The following is a 16,436-nucleotide window of genomic DNA, read 5'->3' as shown; positions in this document are numbered from 1 at the left end:
TGGTGCAAAATCAGATTATCCCAGGAAAAGCAGTTTTCAATATACTTTTCTTCCCTGGACAATGTATCAGTCAACCTTCCACATTTCACTGCCAAGGACCCGTGTCGATGTGCTGTGTTTGGGGTTTTCTGTGCTGTCAGGAGCAGAATGTTAACCTGGCAGAGAGAACAAGCTCTTGGGAGCAGAAACGGTGCAGGGAGGCCCTGGTCAGAGGGTCTGTCCTGGCTCAGGGCTCTTCTTAAAGCCTCTCTTTAGCTCGGCACTGCGAGACTCTTGACCAGCTGTGGTCAACCTGCTTTGGCAGAGAGAGACATTTCTTAAAGTCCTGACTGTTTTGTTATGAAACTGAACACAACAATCCTTGTGGGTACCTTCTAACTCAGGATATTCTCCAATGTTATGATTCTAAGTACAGAGCTAGCTGTAATTTAGTTAGTTAGTTAGTTTTGAGAAATGCTAGACATACTGATTAAAGCTGTAAAATTAAAATGAACTACATTAAAATAGTGAACATCCATGCAGCATACAAAGAAGGAAGAGCACCGTAACGAAGCTACATGGTGCATTTAAGCAATGCTTACCTTTGGGTTGCCAACATTGAGTTCACTTTGCCCTTTCCAGAACTAGATGGCACCTGCCTGTGTTTTACAACACAACCAAGAGCTTACCAGTAAGTAAGAGACCTGCACGCAACGTCCAGTGAACAAATATGCAAGTGGAGCAGCTCCCTTCTCATCCAGTGTGCCCTGGGGCCCTCCCCAGCTCTGTCTCCAAAAAAACAAAATCCAGCAGTAAAGGGACCAGGGGAGGCCGAAAGTTTTGCGAGGCCTCATCCTGCCCTCTCCCCCACTACCTTCTTGGTTTTGCCCTGCAACTTTTTTCCTTTGAGTTCACTCAGCTTTGGCTCAGGCATGCCAGAAGAGGCACACGCTGTGTTTAGAAAAACTCTCTGTCACCTGGCAGCGGGGATGAAATGTGTGTGGCAGAGGAATTTCTCCTTCTGTCCTCCATGGGGTAGAAACGCGCCAAAATTACTCTTTGCTTATTCTTTTCTTCAGCTCCTGAAGCCAAAATAAACTTTGGGAAAAAGTATCTCAGATGTCTAAACAGAATAATTGAAAAATACTTTTCTTTCTCTTAGCACAACCAGTCTCAGATATTATGAAAGCCCGAGCGCTTACTCCCTAGTCACAAGAGCAGTTCGGGGCTCTGCCCGCTGCCTGGCGCAGCACCCTGCACCCCTCCCACAGCATCACACTTGCTCGTGAGGGACCTCATGGGCCTGCTCGAAAGGCCAGCTCGAGGCTTCAGCTAAGCCACTGTGAGCCCTAAGAACAATTGACGGCGCATGAGGAACCAAAGAAAGGATTATTCAAAACCCCAGGATTTTCTAAGTCAAAGCAGACCTGGCTGAAGTCAGTGCAAACAGCCCGGAGCGGATCGCGGTAGTAGCTGCGTGCTGGAAAAACTACGCAGGGCCCAAAGCCCCCTCAGCTGGCTAATTAAATGACACTCAGCAAACATTTCCAAAGCTACACTGACCATTTTTTTGTTTTCTTTCTGCAAAGATCAACACTTAGCTTTAGGTGAGTGGAATTCCTCAGCACCACGGAACAGCACATGCCAAAGCCCAGACCATGCCACGTAACATGCTTGTTACAACCCGGCTTGGCAAGGGGTTTGGACCAGATGATCTCCAGAGGTCCCTTCCAAGCATTCTGGGATTCTGAGTCTGTGACTCTGTGAGTCTGGAGGGTGTTTTGCATCCACAGCATTACACACAATAGCAATTTTTAGGTAGGGCCATGCTAAACTATGTCACCCTGGAGGGAGCTCACGTTGGCCAGGCTCCCACTTGCCCTCTAATTTATTCCTTATTCTATACAGGACATTAGAGACAGAGCTACAGAGCCATCAGTCATGCGGAACAGGGTGTTGGGAGGTCTCTGACGGTGGAGCCGTGGTCAGGACCGATGCAGTGTCAGCTGCAGGTCTGTAGGGAGGCTCCGCGTGCCCAACAGGGGGGTTGAGGAACATGCTGTCTGGGCAGGATGCTCCCCGGGAAGGACTCTGGTGCCACGAGATGAGCTGGCCTCCACTGAGTTTCTGCTGGGAATTCGAATGGCTCACGGAGGAAGCCAGGCTCTCCAACGTGGGAGTGATTCACTCTCCATGCTGAGAGAATATGCCAGGCTCAGGGCGTTTTACTTGAATCCAGCACAAAGGAGATGAGAGGAGATGGGAGGTGGGAGGCAAGAAAATCACTGTTTCATCCAGTCGAAAAGTTAAACCCTAATGTTTCTCTTTTTGTTAGATACATTATCTTCACTATTCTGCTGAGAATAATGCCTCTTATAAGCCCAGCTAAAGATTTCTGGCTTATCAAGTTCAAGGCAAAGAAGATAGAGATTTGAAGAGCAGGAGGGGAAAGAAAACATACGGCTTTAATGTCAGAGCTTTAGAAATTGAGATACTTATCTAAGCCTGTTTTCTCCTTTCCTTGATTATGTTACTTTGAATTTGGACAAGGAAAGCAGCCCAGCCAGCCTCACTTCTGCTTCTTCTCAGTTTCACTTTCTGAAAGTGATATTGCCACAGATGAACGCTCTGATAGCAGGCGGGTTTCACGTTCGGCTTTCTGCAGGCAGCTGCCAGGAGCGCTCGGGGCGCGGGGCCACGCAGCACCCATCTGCCAAAGCTCCTCGCTCCGGCCACGAATTTCAGCAGCCTCTGCACATGGCTGTGTGCGAGGGCTCAGGAGCATCCCAGCACCTCTCAGTGCCCGTGTCTGTGGGGCTGTCAGGGTGCAGGGGCTGTGCTCACAAGCTGTGCGGTGCGTGAGCCGCACCGAGCGCTCATCAGTGCAGCGGGGGCGAGGTGAAACCCGTCCTGATCCCACAGAGCCCTGGGAAGTGGGGCTGCTCGGGAGATGTTTCCTGAGCCAGGAGATGATGGTGATGGGGATGATGAGGAGAGAGGTTGCCACTTTGTCACTGCTGTCACTAAAGCCCACTGTCATGGGTGACCTGACAAACCTTGTGACACCAGCACTAGGGATGGGGTCTCAGACACCACTGCAAACTACCTGCCAGCACTAGTTTTAATTTATTTTTTTTTACATTTGCCTCAAAGCAAGCAGCTTGCTATTTGGTTCCAGTGCAGTATTTGTGAATGTTTCTTCGGAAAACAGGAGGTTTTTGATGTGTTTTTAACATAGCAGATGTTTCATGGCTGTGAATCAGAAAGAGCTGCTCCCAGAATTATTATCTCTCCTCCCATTGATTACAAGGTAATATGTGAGCTCATGCACCGAGTTGTATCCCAAAGACCCGATTCCCACCAGTTCTGTATGTGTGTAAAAACCTTTTGAAATTAATCTGTTGTTCTAAAACTGTAACAATCCAGTAACACAGCCAGCTCTAAATAAAAGGAAGAAGACTATTAGCAGAAATACAGGTTCCCCATGTTAGAAAAGAAAGAGATGAATAAGGGAAAGAAAAACAAACTGAGGGGATCTCGGTAGGTACAGTGTGCTCAACTGAATTGCAGCAATATAAATTAAACCCTGTGTGGGCCCCCAATTTAGGAACTATTTACAAAACAAAAAGCTTTCCTCAGCTGCATTGTGCCCGTTCCAGCCGTACTGAATAGCCTGCCTAACCATGGTTTCTTCTTTATTTGTGTCAGGTCTTGCTGAGGACAAATTTTTTGAGAAACCGACGCTAAGCATTGCAAAAAACCAGACTGTCATCTCATCAGGAGAAACCCTAAAAATAAAATGCAGGTAAGGATTGCTCGGGCAGTGCTGGATTCCCTTGGTTGTAGTGATCCCCTTGGCACAGCACGGCTTCTGGGGAGGGGAGAGCAAAGATTGCTGCACAGCCATCATCTGGCAACTGGAGCAGTTTTCCCTCACAGGTCTTTCTGAGTGGAGGAGAAATGTGCTGGGCTGTAACGGAGCAGGGAGGAAGGTCTGTGGTCACCATGCAGCCTGACCTCACTCTTTACATTGTAAGGGGGCCCAAGAGAAGCCCTGAGTCAGTGCACGAGTAAGCTTATGGAAGCGGTTGTACCTTAAGGACGTGGCTGTAAGATCCTCATCTGAAAATAGGTTCCCACACAGCTCTTCTGCAGCTAAAGTCACTCCTTTGCCCCCTGTCCATAAGTAAATGACAACTGAGATCATCACACTGTCAGTAGCTCGTTATATATACATGTATAAAGCTTCACATGTTAATACATACATGTATATATAAGACCAAAATGTATGTATAAGCTTAAACTTCCTAACCTCAAATACTGCTAACCCACAAGATGACCATTAAATAAGCAGCAGTTACTACGTGGACATGCAAAGACCTGATCTGCTTGAACTTACAGCTTTAAATCAAAGATAACCAGGAGTTGTAAAAACCAGAGCATTAATCACAAATTGTGGCAGCTCTTCGATTCTTGACACAACGTGTAAAAACCAGCCATGCAAGAAACAAGCAAAGTTTTGGTAATGCCTTGTGTTTGCAGGGTGGTGGACCTCTGCAAAAGGAGGATATAGGGTTTTGGTCACAACCAAGCAGTAAATGCAAAGAGTCAGAGCACCTTCTGCTCTATCCAAACACACACAGGCTCACTCGGTCACACAAAAGGCTTCAGACCTTGTAGGAGAGAAGGCTGAAGGTAATCTAAACTATCACAGTTTCTCCCTCACACGCACTTTTTTTTTTTTTTTTTTACACCTTCTTGCAAAGTCCCCTTGACTGTAGCCAGGACGTGGTTGGTTTCTTGCAACCCCAGTTCCTGGAGGCAGTAAGAGCAATGGGAAGGTGAATCTAAGCTGTAGGTTATGCTGACTCATATATCCCTTCTGATTTTTTTCCTAGTCAATCTAATTCAATGTTACGGTGAAAGGTAAATTGACTCATGCTGTGTAAATTTGTGATTTCTTCTGGAGTGTAAGGTAATCCTCTTCAAAGTACCTCCAGCTAGCCGCGTGGCTTATGAGGTCAAAACAACCTTACAATGGTATTTTTAGCTTGGCAAACAGCAAGGATGATGGCAAGGAAGTTTAAACAGTCCTTTAAAATCTGGATGCAGTGCTTCATAAAACATGATATGTGGACATGAGGTTAGTGTGGTGCTCCCGGCCAATTAAACCACTGCTTTGCAGCAGTTCTCCATCCACGGCCTTTTTCATCTCTAGCAACACCCTGTTTTCTCGTACCACCAGATGAATGAATAGATGGAGAAATTATTAGCACTTCAACTGTGCTGGCTGTGTTCCGAAATTGCTTTATGGATGCGAAGCAGTGAACCCCCCAGCAGGGCTGGCAGGGAAGCAGAGGCCCAGAGCGCTTAAGTTGCTCGCCTCACCCAAGAGCTGGGGCTGGAAGCGTGATTTCTGCACTGGGAGCGTGAGATCCCCTGACCCAGACCCTGATGCCTGCCACCCACTGCCACACCAGCTCCGAGGTCCCTCCAGGGAGCAGCAGGGCTCAGCACGAGCAGGCTGAGCAGGCAGCTGCTGGAGGCTGAACTCGCCGTGTTAATGCTCCACCTCCCTCTGCCTCCACTCATTGGAGGTTTTTGGCCAGGATTTCCTCATTTTTGGCAGCCTGGCCCAAACTGCAGCTACTGCTGTGACTCCCCTTGGCCAGCTGTGTGAAAATCCCGAAGCAGTGGCCAAAGCCTTCATCTTCCACCTGGATAAAACGGGCAGGTGGAGAAAGCGGGCGCGTGTGAGGACGCACAGAGCTGTGAAGCCCCGATCTGCTCTGCAGGTTTCCAGCCGTGGCAGAAACCAGACTGGGTGAGGGCAGAGGGGCAGGGACCTGAGCACTGGGTGGGAGCTGAACGTGAAGTGGCAGAGTTCATATTCAGGGCCAGGAGTCCCGTTTCTTGACAGAAGGGGTCATTACGTCAGTAATGACGTTAATAAGGTAGGGAGAGAGCACTGGAGGGACCTCCCCGCCACAAAGCAATCCGGTGCTCTGGAGGCCAGGAAGCTGCTGTGACGGACGAGGTGGGGACATCCAAGTCCACCGTGCACCCAGCGGGGGTGAGGCTGCCCACCAGGGAGGATGTTCATGCTTCTCCCAGGGCTCTCGTTCTCCTACGTGCTGGGAATAACCTGGAGAGCTCAGCCCCGTGACCACATCATCTCCAGGAAGGCGACAGAAGGACGGGCAGAAACGGGGGCCAAGAGGATGTTTGCTTAAGTGTCACTGAATTTGCTGGCAAACGCCTTCCCTTACGGCACCGACCGCACTGCTGCAAAGCCACTGGCACAGAAAGGGTAGTCGGGGCTCCTCGCTGACTGGAAATGTCACACAGCTCACCAGATACACCGAGTACTAGCATCTCTGCGCCGAGGAGACGTGTCTAGACCGGATTTCTCCCTGGCGACACTCAACTGGGGAAATCCAGAGCTCCTTACTCCTTCCTCAGCTCAGCCAAAGCCGCTGGGTCACTGGGAACTCACCGAGGGAGGGAGAAGGGGTGAGGGGTCCGTCAGAACAGCACGGCAGGAAGGCACTGCCTCCCTCCAACAGCAACATGAGCTCCATCTTCCCCAGAGGAATCCACAGCCCATTGCTCCCGTCCCCACTGGTTTCCATACTGACCAGCAATAACTACTACAAGAAGACCGTACTCTTCATCACACAGCAGGCTCAGCCTGTACTGGCTCTTCCCCAGGGACCTCAGAGCACATCCCGAGCAGGACGGGGCTCCAGGAGCTCCTGCCACCATGCTGTGCCCGGCTGGTTTCGGCACAGCACGACCAGCACAGCCAGTGCCCGTTGCTGAGCTAACCTGGGTCTGCTGAAAGCTCTCTCTGAGTCCAGCAACAGGTTATAAAATGGCTTTGCTTTTTGTCAGTGAGCTACGTAAAATTGCGTTTGACACTAGCTGTGTTCATAAATAAGACACGGAATGGGTCAGGTGGGTGAGGTGCTGTATCTATCTGTCCTGCTGGTTTTATGTTCTGGCTGCCGTGACGAGGGGAATGGAAAAAAAAATGTGTCTTGAGCAGATATTCTAAGATCTGTAATCTGATTAGTTCCAGACCCTTCACAAAATCAAGATTGAGTCACTGCTGATTAAACAAGAAAGGTGATGAGAAGTTACATAAATGTTCTCTCTACATGCAGCCTTAGAGTTAAAAGAAAGTATAAGTTAATGTAGCTGTTAAAATATGCAAAGTCCTCAGCTTGGAAGAAACATATAATTTTATCTGGTGCTTTCAAATGTTTGAAGTGCCTAAAACATAGCATTATAAAAACAAACTCGTGTTCAGGATGTCTGCTAAAATAAAAATTAAGCTTTCCTCCAGGAGTTAGCTTGCCACAGCTCCTAGAGACCAGTTCTGGAATTCCCCTTGTCCTGTTGGTGAGCGTGGTGTGATCCCCCTTACTTTTTGACGGCCGGTAATGCAAGCACCCCACAACCTTAATCATTCATGTCCAAATGACAGGCTTAGGGACATTAGGAATATCGACAACACTTGGTGAGAAGGAAGCCCAAGTTTTGTCAGCAGTCGTGACCCTGTCGTTAATTTTGTTGCGTTGTGTTGACAGGGGAGCACCTTCGGTGAGCTGGCTTTTGAGGAAGGACCAGAGGGATGACCCCAGGGTGCACCTCAGCAGCTGCCGAAATAGCACGCGGCAGAGCTGCAGCACGCTCATCGTCAGGAAAGTGACGGCCAACGACACCGGTTACTTCACCTGCATCCATGACGACTCCCCATCCAACAAGGATCTCATGGCCAAGATTTACGTCTTTGTTAGAGGTAAGAACTTGGCTTTCTTTCGGTTTTATGCCTTCTTGGTGACCTAAACTGTGTTCGGCTGAGCTGTTGGATCCGTGCTAGGTACAACGAGCAACCCAACTCAGCTTTCCCAAACCCCACCTCCCTGCTGACCCCGCAGGCACCAGCTCTGACGTTTTGCAGAGGCTGGGTTACACCTGGATTGTCAGGCCAGCTCAACTCACGGGGACATGGATGTGACAACCAGAAATTAGCTGTCTTGTTCAATTCCGGGACTTGAAAACTAGAAAAAACTTGAAAACCTGCCTGGTTTTGTGTGCCAAATAACCGACACGCTGATTCCTTTAAACATCTTTTATGTTCTTTTACTTTTAACACTAAATTCTTTTATCCTAGGGGGTTTTGCTAGCAGAGTGCTTTTCCTAAGATTCACCCTCAATACCCAAGTCTTCCCCTTCCTTCCCAGGCATGAAACTCCCTGAGAAGGGTTTTTGTAATTCCTGTCTCTCTTACAAGTTTGTGTGCAGCTTTGTCCTTCACATCCGTGAGGCGTACTTAGCAAAGCTGGATGACTGCATTGTACATATTTTCCTGGCTTTTGTAAAAAATGGCCCACTGCTCATTTCTGTTCTCTTTGAGCTGCCTCTCCTCCGTGTGTCAGAATCACTGAGTTCAGATCCAATAATAAATGGAAACAGAAACTTCAGAGGAGAGTGGTCTGCTGTAATCAGGTGACTAACACACCGAACAACCATGTCAGTAATGGGAATACTTCTTAAAATATTCCCAGAAAATGCTGGTATTTTTTCCCAATCTATTAATCTAAATGCATTGGTAAACTATTAAATCATCTTGGATCTTCCAGGCTGAGGTTGTGAGTGATTAGACAAAGGAGCAAACCTTCTGGGGCTGGGACAGGGGATGGCATGAGGTCCTTTGGTGCTGAGTAGGGTTACTGTTCAGTTCCCCATGCATACAAGTGAGTGAATTTAGTTTTTCCAGTAGCTGCTAAAATGGGGTTCTTGGAGTGTTGGGAATGAAACAAATGCTGGCGGTGCAATGAGCTGGATGTGATCTGTCCACTTCAGTGAGCTGTCTGCCTGCAGGACACACTTGTGGATGGGCCGGGCAGCTCCCACAGCCTCACGGTGCTGCTAACCACGGTGAGACCAGCACGAGGTGTGACTCCCATCACCAGGGGACCGTGGTCTGCCCACACAGCTAAATTTGACTTCTGAACTGCTAGGTGAACACACCTGGCTGATGCACGTGGATAAATTTTCCTGTCCCTGTATGTCTGTTGAAAATAGTCCCTTTCTGCCCTCATCCTGCTTTCCCAGTAAGTCTTTCTCTTATCGGAAAGTAGCTTTTTGGTGTTACTTGTTAGTTCCTGCAGTCACTTTTTTTCTGCCTTTCTATTTCCTTTTTCTTATTTTTCCTTGTTGCTCTAAGCCCTGGTTTCTTTATCCGCCCTAGTTCTTGTGCTGAGCTGTTTCCTTTTCTCATTACACACTGCTCAGATGCCCCGCATCTAATATTGTTAACCCAGCCCAATGCCTACACTTCAGGAAACAGTGCATTGAAAACTCAATTCTCTATCCTGATTCAGTGCCCTGGCCGGCTACCCGGGACTTCATTACTCTACGGCGGGAGCACGTGCAGGAAATGTTATGGATCTTTTGGGACTGCCTGAGCATTTTCCTTAAGAAAATATCTCAAGTTATGAAATGCTTGCTGGCGATGCACTTGGAGCAGTGCTAATCTAAAAAAAAAAAAAAATCACAGGATGTCCTCTTGCTAGCTTGAGCCTGCTGTGCCAAGGTTCTCCCTAAAAACAGCACTGCGTGTTTGCTCCAAATCAATCTATTCTCCTCTCCTTGATGCGATTTCCTCATGTAATATGCCCTCCCCGCTCTAGAAACTCTTGCTCAGAGTTTTAAAAGTCCCGTGCTGTAAAAGTTTTGAAGAAAAAGCGTACAGAAATTGAGCCGCTTGTGCTCTCTGCTCTGTGTCCTGCCCAGCCAGCTGCCCGCCCACCTCTTCCAGAGCCCAGCTTGGGCTGCAAGGCTGCAAGTGCCTGCTGGGACCTGGCCTGCCAGGCTGGGGAAGCTGCTTGAAACGAAGCTATTTATACCTCTGCATGGATGCTGTCCGCAGGGCGTGCTCTTCTGTCCCTGTAATTCCTGTGTGTGTTTGCTGGATGCCAGCAGGCTGCTCTGGGGACAAGGAAAGTGTTGGCCAGTAAGGGAGCCGTGAGTTGTGGAGTTGAGGAGGGCGTTCAGACCGTACCTATGATTTTCTTAACTATTTAAACGTGCCTTTGTAAGGGATTTGGTCTCACAGTGTCTGGGCATCACTAAGAAAGCCATTGGCTGTCTCTAGTGAAGAAACTCACAGTTCCCAGTGAGTGCCAGACAAAGGAGAAGTCCAAAAGACATCTCTCTGCATGTTTTGTGGAGAGAGCGTGCGCTCGGCAGGGTGTTTATAGGACTGAGCCAGGTGGAGTGAGAAAATATTGAGCCAGACCCTGAAGGCTGGAGATTCCTCAGAGGTTACGAGCCATTATTGCCAAAAAAGGAAGGGGAATGGTATTTTTTCCCTTCATTCCTGGCCTGCTGCTTGACACCGAAATGAGAACATGATTGTATCGGAAGCCCTGCTTATTGGCTATTATTTCCTGTGCTTGCTTCTGTTTTTACAGCCTCCCTGGTGGAGCTTCTAAGCTCTGTCAGAATCTGGCACTCAGCAGCTCTCCCCCGGCGCAATTGAGCCGTGACCCCTGCACATCAGTCAGATCATAGGGGACCCGAAGGCAGCAGGGTCAGCCTCCACGCCTCGGCTGCGCACCGACAGTCTGCAGGGAGGCAGAGCTCAGGACCTTAATCCTGAACGATTGTTCCTGAAGCCTTTTCTGCTTCCTGCTGCAGCTGCAAGTCCCAGGGACTGTAACTAAAAGGCAGACAACCCCCTCCTCCCGTTGCCCATCTCCTCGTTGGAAATACGACGTAGCTTAGGGCTGGACTAGAAATAGTTGGGAGTTTCTTAATGTGCTCGTTTAACTTCATTGCAACTCTGAGGGAAAACCTCTGCAGCGAAAGGCAGCTCGGGTTGATGACCCGAGAGCAGCCCAGCAGCTCTCCCGTGGCCACAGTCAGTGAATGGGGGGACAGAGACAGCCATCCCCCATCTCCAGGCTCAGAAAGGCTCGTGTGGACAGTGTTTCACCGCAAATGCTGCAAATTTGCTCCTGTCTCCTGCATTTACCCTTCCCAGCCTCATGGATGGTCCCCGTGGGGGACACACTCATTGCAACCTTTGGGATTGCTGGGCCCAGGGCAGGGGCAGGCTGGCTGTTGTGTGCTCTGACACACAGACCCCTCTCTGCTAGGTTTTCTATAGCACATATAAAATTAAACATGGCTTAGAGAAGGAGGAAAACAGAGACAAGAAGATTTTCCCCACCTTCCCCAAGTGCTGTTCCAGACCGCAGCCTAGACAGAAGTCAGGACTTGCAGCTCTCAGCTATCCGAAATCCTGTTACTGTCAGCAAAGCAACTGCCTCCACGTAAGATAGCCCTCGGTGTGTCAGCTGGGAGAGCTCCCTGAGAGCTGAAATGCTGCCTCAGCTTTTGCTGTGCTTTCCCCTCGCAGTCCTTAGCTGCACGAAGCAGTGTGGGATTTGCTACCCCTTCCTGTGCCACTCAGTGCATCAGCAGCATGAGCTCAGCTCTGCTTCGCTTCCTTCCATCAGCACCTTGCCCAGCGTTATTACTGTGGTAATTGAAGCTGGTCACATCTTGTTAAATACTGCCTAGAAAAGTTCCTCCAAGTTTCCAAGCTGGGCTTGGCTTCCCGTCCTCACACAGCAGTGGTGCTGCTTTGCTAGGACAGTCAGGGAGAGCAAAACATGGGGAGAGCAAGTCAGCAGCAGACAGCCTGTGTTATTTTTATGCAAAGCAGGGCTGTTGCTCTGGTTCTTTAAATAAGTAGGGCTATGATAGGGCTGGTTCACAGCAACTTCAAAACCAACATGAGTCTCACCACAGAGCAATATACGTGAGCCCAGGACATCAGTGCTGGCGGCCACCCAAGAATAACTACTAGAATGACTAATTCCTGCTTGTGCCTTGTGTTGTTCACTCTTTGAACACGCAGATGGTGAGCATTTTAACTGCATCTTCCTACCCATGGTAGTTCAGCTGCTGGTGTTTCAGCATCTCAGTGTTACGGTCAATTAAGCACGTGGCAGGGTTGAGGGACTTATTTGCTTCCATACATTTGGTTATCAGCACCGATGTTCCCAGCAACATGGTGTGAGTAGGAGATATCCCCGTGCAGAAAGCATGTTCGGGCTCCTTTTAAAGTTCATACAGACACCATGAAGCACTGGCACTTCAGACCCAAGCTGTACTGCTGCACTGCCAGGCTCCAAAGCACAAGAACTGGAAATGAAATTTCAAGCAAGGCAGACTTCTATGTGCTGTTAAGGACTTGTTAATCCTGTTAAGGCTCCTTGTGAAATTTGAGGGCTGTTTAAGCCATCCATGTGAGCACAGCCCCCAGAAGAAGGAAAATCTTCCACTACTTGCTGTCTGCTTAAATTCATCCGGCCTTTCCTGCTAGCTCCTCTTCCTCCGTAGCTAACTGGAAGCATCCAAGCTGCTTGTCCTGTCACAGCACGCATCTCACTGCTCGTCAGCTCCAGCAGCGAGATGTCCCCAAGGAAGGACACAAGCTCTCTCTTGCTGCTGAGAAGAATGAGGAGGGCAGGTGGTACAAGTACAGCACCAGGGTGAAGTGTCACATCAACCACAGCCTCCTCTTTATCACATGGGACAGCCCAGGGATGGGAAGTCCATCTTCTTCATCCTTCCTCCCTGAGAAAAATCTAAAGAGGAGGGAAGTGCATGAAAGCACCCCTCACATTAGATCATATTTTGGTTCCGACATTCTTTGAAGCCGTTTTCTGCCTCCTTAATTCTCTTGACAGTTCACAGAGATAATCTGAATGTGAGAAGCAGAAATGCAGGGCCGGGGTGACAGCCTCGACTTGGGCTTTGGCTTGCTTTCCAGAAGATATTACCAGTGAGAACAGAGTTGGAGCTGCGTTTCTTCTTCCTTTCAAGCTGGAGACACCAAGACAGTTACACTTGCTGCCAAACACTCAGCAAGCCGAGATAGGCAAACGGTGTCCTGTCTGCTCGGTGTGGAGCCCAGCAGATAAGCTGGCTGTCCTGTGCAGACTGCTGGACGGCTTTGGCACCAGATCCTAGTCAGCAGTGTTTAGGGCCACATGACGTGGGAACACAGGCTGGGTCAGCCCCTCTCTGTTGTTCCTCAAGTATTAAGGACTGGGTCCAGAGGAAAAATAAGATCCTTTCAATTCTCAATCGAGACATTCAGTGTCTTCACACCATACCCTAAAGGACCACTTTGAAGTGGAGGAGCCTTGTAAGATACAATGCTGAGTGAGCAGCACAATGTCCCGGCGCTGTGTCTGTGACAACACTCACCATCCCAGCAGGAAGAGGTAACTGTCCCCTCCTCTTCATTAATAACTCCTAATTGAAAGCCTGACAGCCAAAATCACCAGCACACTTCCCCCACTTCTTCCTTCCCATTGCCTATCCACCCAGCAAGCACTAATTGCCGAGCTTTACCCAAGCTCTGCGGCTGGCTGCAGCTCATGCAGGAGACTAGTTCTTAGTGATGGGACTGCAGTGATCCTGGTGAATATTTCCTACATCTACATCTGCCTAAAATCTAGCATTATGGATAGCCACAATCCATGAATTCATCTGATGCTTGAAACATGTTTCAGCCAAAGTATCGAGACTTGGGTTGTTTTTTGTTGTTGTTCAATCCATTTTGGCTTTTTTGTTGTTATTGGCTTTTCTTTGGCATCAACAAGAATTTTGCTCCTACAGTTTTTCGAAGTAACATTTTTTAAAGTACTATTTTTCTCTACGGATATTCCTGTGTTTCTGACAGCAATCTCCAGGAGAAGAATGCATTTCATTTGCCCAAAGCAGAATGCTTTGTGTTGACTCAGAATGGCTTCTGGGGCCTTTGCAGTTACTTTTGTTTTGCCTACAGATAAAATATTCTGCTTTCTGTTTAATCTAAACATTCCACCACCAATTCTTTTCATTTCCCTGCCAAACTGGAAAGTCCTTTATTTTCAAAGGTCCAGTTTCAAAACAGATGACTTTATAGGAGTTACTGCTGTACCTAGAAGCAGCTTTGATAGTTTACCAGGAAGAACGGAGCAGACCCGGCAATCTCCCTGTAAAGCTTTCCCAAATGCTCTGACCTCTGTGTCACTTAACTGCTAATGATCCTATTAACATAGAGAGCAGATTGTTCTTGACCTTTAGGAAGACAAACTTGATGGAGTTTATGTCAAAAAATTAACAAAATGACCTCTTATCACCCAGACTTTCCAGCAAGTCTGCTCTTCTAAGATATGATGGGTAGAAGGAAATAAATAGGGTGAGAGAATTACCTTTAGCAGGAACAAAGAGAAGCACGGTGAGTAGCTGACGGTTGGACTGAGTGATCTTTGCAGGTCCTTTCTGACTGAATCTCGAGAGAACACTCAGGAATTTCACAGAAAGGAGCAGCAGTGGATGACTGGCCTCAAAGGCCAGTTAGTGCCTCGTCTCTCTGGGCTGATGGATAGTATATGAAGGGAGAGGTGATGTTATCTCCACGGTTTTAGATATGATACAAATATCATGAGACAATTTGCCTTCACAGTGTAAGAAACATGAGCAGAAATGAAAAGTACTCGAAATTCTGTACAAAATCCTGTGCACGTGTCTCAGGAGGATGTCCTGAACACGCAGGCAAGTGATGTAACACTGAAAAGCAAGAAGCTGGAGGAGAGAGCCTGGGTCTACGGCACGCTGAGCTCCTAGGGTGGGGGCTTTCAAGCCCCTCAGCTTCTCCAGCTGCCAGGACGGGGCCTCGAGCCTGCAGGAGGACGGAATTCAAATGGCAAGCGAGCATGACATACTTGGAGAGCTCCACCACTTCCTGGTAGATAGGCACCTCCAGCACAGATAGCGCTAAACAAAAGAACAGATGTCACCGCGAGGCGAAGCAGTGCCGTATCTGCGCTCACACGCTGTCACCGTGCAGGCCTGGAGAGGGAACTGCACGTCCCCCGGGTGATTGCTATTACACCGCCGAGTTAAAAGGGACCCTCCCTCAGCTCATCCCAGGCAGCAATTAATCTCCTCCTAGACAGAACGAGAGTTTCAACATGAAGGGCTTCTCCGCCCGCAGGAAAACAATGTTCTTGTAGGCACTTGACCTTTGATTTGCTTTTGTGTGCAGCACACGGGATTTTTCTGCCCGGTCCTGTCCCTGTGGCCGGACAGCAGCAGGCCCCCTTCCCCGCCGCTGCCCCGCTGCCTCTGCTTCCTTGGCTTGGCTGTTTGTGTTCCTTCTTCAGCCAGGCTGGGTAAACAGTAACACCCTGGCCTGGCTGCAGTTTCCTGCAAACTTCCACTGACCTGCAGAGCTAGACAGCCAGTCTGAGACCCAAGGGAAGGGGCCTTTCCCTCTCCTCCGAGCTGGTGCTGCAGCTGATAAGTCCCTTGTGCACAGCTCTTGTCTTTCTTCACATATAATGAGCTTTGCAGCCTGCAGTAAATTATTCTTTTTAACTGTCCGATGGGAATTGATGGTGTTTTCTTATGGGTAAGATTCATAGGGCATATTGCCTTCCCAGCTCAGGAGGAGGAACAGATGTGCCAGGCTAGAGGGAAATACCCTATTTTCATAAAGCGTTTCTTTGCCGATTTTTTTCCTTGGAGTTCAGTGCTGGTAAGAGCAGAGTTTCCGAGGCTTGTATTGCAGGACAGCACCTGTGTTTCCCATGCCACAGCTCTCCAAATGGCAGCAGTTGAGTGCGATTGATTTACACCATCTGGAATTTGAGATCTTCCTTGAGGTCAAGGTTATCATTTTTAAAGCAAAGTGACCCTGTCCCTTTTGTTTCACAAAGTTCTGTCTCTAAGAGGCTTTTTCACAGTGAGTAAATTGATTGCTGATTATCTTAAGCTGGTAAGCACGTTTGTAAAGCTGGCAGTGACACTCCCAGCGTTCCAGCAGATCATTTTTCCATGCCACAGTCAGCCTGAACTGCTTAGGAGTTTCATGAAGGATTCCCTTTTCTGTCTGGGTACATATAACAAAACTATCAGCTGGTAGTTGATGAGTTGTCTATTCAGCATTTATTCCTTGTCTTTTTGTTAAGCTCCAAAGCTGAGCCACTTTACATTTGCTTATCTGGTAAGTGAACAGCCCAGCTGCCTGGAAAACGCTCCTGCCCAAAGCAAGTGGGGTCGGCTCGCTCCTGCTCACGTGTGTTTGCGAGCAGCTGGGATGAAGCACGAGCAAACTGCACGATGCCCGGATCTGTTGCCCTCTGTGTTGGTCCTGTTCGGGGCTCAACAATATTATTTCTTTTGCAGAGTTTCACAGGTAGAGGCAAAATGTCCGCCTGGCCTCACTGACAGACCCAGAGTTATTTGGTTAGTGCTGGATCCCCACCTGCAACCCTTTGCCGTTCATTCCAGGGTTGCTTTCCACCAACAGCCTTGTGTTAAAGCTCTCGTGCCAAAGCTCAGCCCTGCAGGCAGCTGCCACTTTACCACCTCCACCT

The 16,436-nt window shown here is 48.6% G+C and overlaps 1 protein-coding gene across 2 annotated transcripts in view; it reads left to right on the top strand.

Moving 5' to 3' along the window:
- Positions 1-16,436, top strand: part of LOC137863467 (vascular endothelial growth factor receptor kdr-like) — a 131,954-nt gene that overhangs the window by 31,589 nt on the left and 83,929 nt on the right. For both annotated transcript variants that reach the window (XM_068696591.1, XM_068696592.1), the window contains exons 2-3: positions 3,688-3,784; positions 7,572-7,783. In XM_068696591.1, coding sequence (XP_068552692.1) covers positions 3,688-3,784; positions 7,572-7,783 — 309 coding nt within the window. The remainder of the gene's footprint in view (positions 1-3,687; positions 3,785-7,571; positions 7,784-16,436) is intronic.

The sequence above is a fragment of the Anas acuta genome, chromosome 13 (assembly GCF_963932015.1).
Source record: "Anas acuta chromosome 13, bAnaAcu1.1, whole genome shotgun sequence".
Classification (NCBI taxonomy): Eukaryota; Metazoa; Chordata; class Aves; order Anseriformes; family Anatidae; genus Anas; species Anas acuta.
This window is presented reverse-complemented; position numbering and strand designations above follow the sequence as displayed.